Source organism: Gekko japonicus, unplaced genomic scaffold (assembly GCF_001447785.1).
Source record: "Gekko japonicus isolate JY-2015 unplaced genomic scaffold, Gekko_japonicus_V1.1 scaffold1205, whole genome shotgun sequence".
NCBI lineage: Eukaryota > Metazoa > Chordata > Lepidosauria > Squamata > Gekkonidae > Gekko > Gekko japonicus.
In genome coordinates, this window is record NW_015175395.1 from 82,896 (window position 1) to 87,355 (window position 4,460).

General features: G+C 52.7%; 1 protein-coding gene across 1 annotated transcript in view; it reads right to left on the reverse strand.

The window, feature by feature from the left end:
* Positions 1–4,460, reverse strand: part of POU2F3 (POU class 2 homeobox 3) — a 90,814-nt gene that overhangs the window by 5,363 nt on the left and 80,991 nt on the right. Inside the window, exon 13 of the mRNA XM_015425671.1 lies at positions 1,865–1,931. Within this exon, the coding sequence (XP_015281157.1) occupies positions 1,865–1,931 (67 nt within the window). The remainder of the gene's footprint in view (positions 1–1,864; positions 1,932–4,460) is intronic.

Here is a 4,460-nt window from a genome sequence, read left to right on the forward strand (position 1 = left end):
AAGAGCCGAGGGGTGGGGCACATGCCAGAAGCCCCGCCCTCTGCTCCCAGCAGCCCTGGGCCACAAGGAGCAAGAAGCAGCCAGGTAAGTCGCAGTGGGTGTTGCCTTCTGACACACTTCCGGTGATGTCAGGGTGTGTGGCATATGCAAATAAGTTATGTTAATGAGTTACGCTAATGAGCTCCTGCACCTCTTTTCCTACGAAATGACCCCTGCCTTTCTGCATCCAAGCAGCTTAGCCAACGGCAGACAGGCACCCTGCCTAGCCCTCCTGTGAGCTCAGGCTTGCAGTTTATGTGTGGCAGCAGCAGATTATTGCAAAGTCAACCTGAGCTTCAGAGTTCTTCACATCTCTGCCTCCTGGCCACGTGCACCTCCTCCTCTACGCTAGCCAGTCTTCCCCTCGTAGGATGCCTTTCTAAAAATCTCTTCCCTGGGCCATTTGCTGCCCCCACCCTCCCTTCCTAGTGCTTTGCTTGAACTGCTTCGTGGTAGGGTTGCCAAGTTCAGGTTCGGAAATTCCAGGAGATTTGGGTGTGGAGTTGGGGGGGACGGGACTTAAGAGGGTATAATGTCATAGAGTCCACCCTCCGAAACAGGAAGAGATAAAGATGGTACTGCATGTGGCAGGAAGCCTGTACCTGCAGATGAACCATCTTAAAATGGAGCACCTGCTGTGACATGGGTGTCATACAGGGGTCATTTCCTGCAGGAGCGCACAGGAGCGGAGCTCCGGCAGTAAAGAGCCCAGGGGGCGGGCACAGGCAACAAGCCCCACCCCCTGCTCCCAGCAGCCCTCAGTCAGAGCAAGAAGCAGCCAGGTAAGTTGCAGAGGGCCCTCCCCCAGCTCCCCGGTCCAAAACAGTCCAGTGGCACCTTTAAGACCAAGTTTTATTCAGGTACAAGCTCTCCCTCCTCTGCGAGAAAACAGTCCAGTGGAGCCTGAGCGGTGGGTGTTGCCTTCTGACACACTTCCGGTGACGTCAGGGGGTGTGAGCTCCTGCACCTCTTTTTCTATGAAATGACCCCTGGTGTCCAGTGTTCCCTCTAAGCTGAGTTAGTGTGAGCTAGCTCATGGTTTTTTAGCCTCCAGCTCACACATTTTTGTCTTAGCTCAGGAAGGAGGGCTCCCAGAGCAAATGAATTTATGCAGTAGTCAAATTGCTCACTCACAACTTTAGTGCCAGTAGCTCACAAAGTGGAAATTTTGCTCACAAGACTCCACAGCTTAGAGGGAAGTAATAACTGCTCAGTGGTGGCCATGTTTGTCTGCTGCAGCAAAACCAAAAAGGAATCTCGTAGCACCTTAAAGAATGGTGGTGGTGGAAAGCGCCATCAAGTTGCAGGTAATATATGACAAACTGATAGTGTTTTCAAGGCAAGAGACAATTTACCATGGCCTGCCTCTGCGTGGCAACTCTGGGCTTCCTTGGTGGACTCCCATCCAAGTACTAACCAGGGCCAACGCCACTTAGCTCCTGATGAGACTGTCACAGCCAATATATGGTGACCCCACAGGACTTTCAAGGCAAGAGGTGGTTTCGCATGGCCTCCCTTTGCATAGCAACCCTTGACCTCCTTGGTGGTCTCCTGTCCAAGTGCTCACCAGGGCCGCCCTGCTTAGATTTTGAGATCTGATGAGATCCGGCAGGCCTGGGCCATCTGTGTCCAGGCTCCTTAAAGAATAGCAAGATTTTATTCCAAGCCCAGTTTGGGGGAACGACAGGCCCGCCCCCCGAAACTCCAGATTTCCTTATGTTAGACCGTACAAAGTGCAAAAAAGATCTCAGGTTGCTTTAAAATACATGCTTCCAGGTGTTGGCTTAGATGTTAATGGGAGGGGAAAGGCAGGAGGAAAACTTACCTGCCCCGTGCATGGTGCTGTGGACAGGCGTGACAGGGAGGGGACCCAAAGATCCTGAGGTAGAAATCTGGAAGAGGAAAGAAACCAAGTGAGCGACTCAGCATGCCGGGACATTGGGGGGCGTTACATCCCTCTAAGTGTGCATAGGTGTCATCTCTTTGAATGGGATGCTGCTCTTTCTCTTTCTCTTAACCTGGGAGCTGCCCTCTGACCCCTTGGTCCTCTCTCCCTTGGTCCTCTCATTCTCCTCACATGGCTTTCCGCGGAGACACATGTCTTTGCAGGTCCCTCATGTAGAGAGGAGGAGGAGGAGGAGGAGGAGGAGATTGGATTTATACCCCGCCCTTCACTACCCAAAGGAGTCTCAGAGCGGCTTACAATCTCCTTTCTCTTCCCTTCCCCACGACGGACACCCTGCTGTGAGGTAGGTGGGGCTGAGAGTGCTCATATCAGAACTGTCCTTGAGAGAACAGCTCTTAGAGAACTTATGACTGACCCAAGGTCACACCAGCAGCTACATGTGGAGGAGTGGGGTATCAAACCCGGTTCTCCCAGATTAGAGTCTGCGCTCCTAACTACTACACCAAACTGGCTCTAAGTTTACCTTTTTTGCAAGACACTTCTTGGGAGATTTAATTACTGCACTCAAGATCACAGTTCTATAGCTGGGCCAAGCTCTGTTAACCAAATATCCCAATACATCTGGGGACAAACAGTCTGCCTTGATTTGCTGATAGCCGGGCACACCTCTGGCTCCTCACAATAACAGACAACAATTGGGTGCTGTGTCAAGTGAGACTTAATTCACACTACAAAAAGCAATTCATCGTTAGCGAATGTTTGTCTACTACAGTGAGGGTTCTGCATCCCTGTGTGGAGAGAAGCCGATCAAGAAATCTCTCGGGCTGCAACGGACACATGCTCGTCAGCCCCAGTGAAAGCAGAGGGACTTGCCCGTGCACTGAACTGAATCGCGTACTTGAAGGTGCCTGTGGGAAAGCTCAATTTACATTTAATTGGCAGAAGTCAAATTTCATACTCTGCAGAGCAGCAAGCCTGGGCGTGCCCTGAAAAGTCCACTCGACTGGGAGTGACATCCAATCTGGCCAGTTTTGTAATTAGTGGATGTCTACGAGGACGCCAGTTTGCAAATGCCAATTTGTCCCTGCTTGTTATTTAATGCCTGGCATTCTCAAAGGTACACTTGAACATCTTCGAGGCGTAAAGAGGATGGCTTGGAGTGGGGTTAGAGAAAGGCAGCTTCCCTGCCTCCCCTCTCTACGGCTGCGGTCACACGGAGCATTAGCCACGGTACAGAGACGGAAGATAGGCGGATTTTCCGGGCGCGATCACACCGCAACATCTGGGAAGCATAGAGCTCCCGTGGCTCACCTGAGGCTTCCCGCCGAAGATGCGGCGTAAAAAACTAGTACCTCCAAGGTACTAGTTTCCGGAAACCGTGGGGCAAGGGCGAGCATCTGATCGTGTTTCCGGTGGTAGTCCGTGGCATCCAGCGCCCGCCCATGTCCCTCGCAAAAAGTGTTATTTTCCAAGTCTCCACGGGATGCGAACAAGCACCCAACGGCGCATGTGCACACTTTGTTTAAAAACAAAAACCACAACCCCGTTTGCCGTGCCGTACCCCCCCCCACTCCTGGCTCGGCCTGCTCAAACGAACTCTCTGCACCGGGCGGCAGAGGGGGAGGTGCAGGGGGGGCGTGGCAGGAGGGTGGTCTGGCTGAAGCTCCTCCTGGAGGGGACTGGACGGAGGACACAGTTTGCATTCCTCTGCAGCCCTGGAAGGGGTTAAACCCGTGGAGCCTTTTGCTAGAGAGGCCGCTTCTTTGCCACACCTCCCCCCTAACCACAGGACCTCGATGGGACCTCAACGGGACGTCTGATGGTGCAGCCGCATGTTATTTTGCTCTGGGGCAAACAGCTACGCTTCCTCCCTGCATTTTCCGGCCCGTGTGACCGGAGCCTACATTAGGGTTGCCAGCTCCATGTTGGGAAGTTCCTGGAGAGTTGGGGGTGGAGCTTATGGAGGGCGGGGTTTGGGGAGGGGAGGGGCCTCAGCAGGGAACAACGCCATAGAGCCCACCCTCCAAAGCAGCCATTTTTTCCTGGGGAACTGATCTTTGTCATCTGGAGATCCATTGGAATCCCAGGAGGTCTCCAGCTACCACCTGGCAGTTGGCAACCCAACACTGCATAATGATGAACTTGTGCTCCCGTAGGCCCAAAGGAGCAGTGCGTGGGGCAAACTGGGAGTCTGCAGCAGGAGATGGGAACTGGCACCCTCAGGGCTTTTTTGGTAGAAAAAGTCCAGCAGGAACTTATTAGCATAATAGGCCACACCCAGCAGCAGAAACACATTAGCATATTAGGCCACACCCCCTGACAGCAACACTCATTAGCATATTAGGCCGCACCCACATGTTACCAGAAGTGTGGTCATCCAGCCACACCCACCTTTCCCTTCTTATTCTGTTTACCTTGTTTGTTGTCAAAACCCAGGGCCTTTTTTTGTAGCAGGAACTCCTTTGCATGTTAGGCCACACACCCCTAATGTAGCCAATCCTAATGAGTTTCTGCT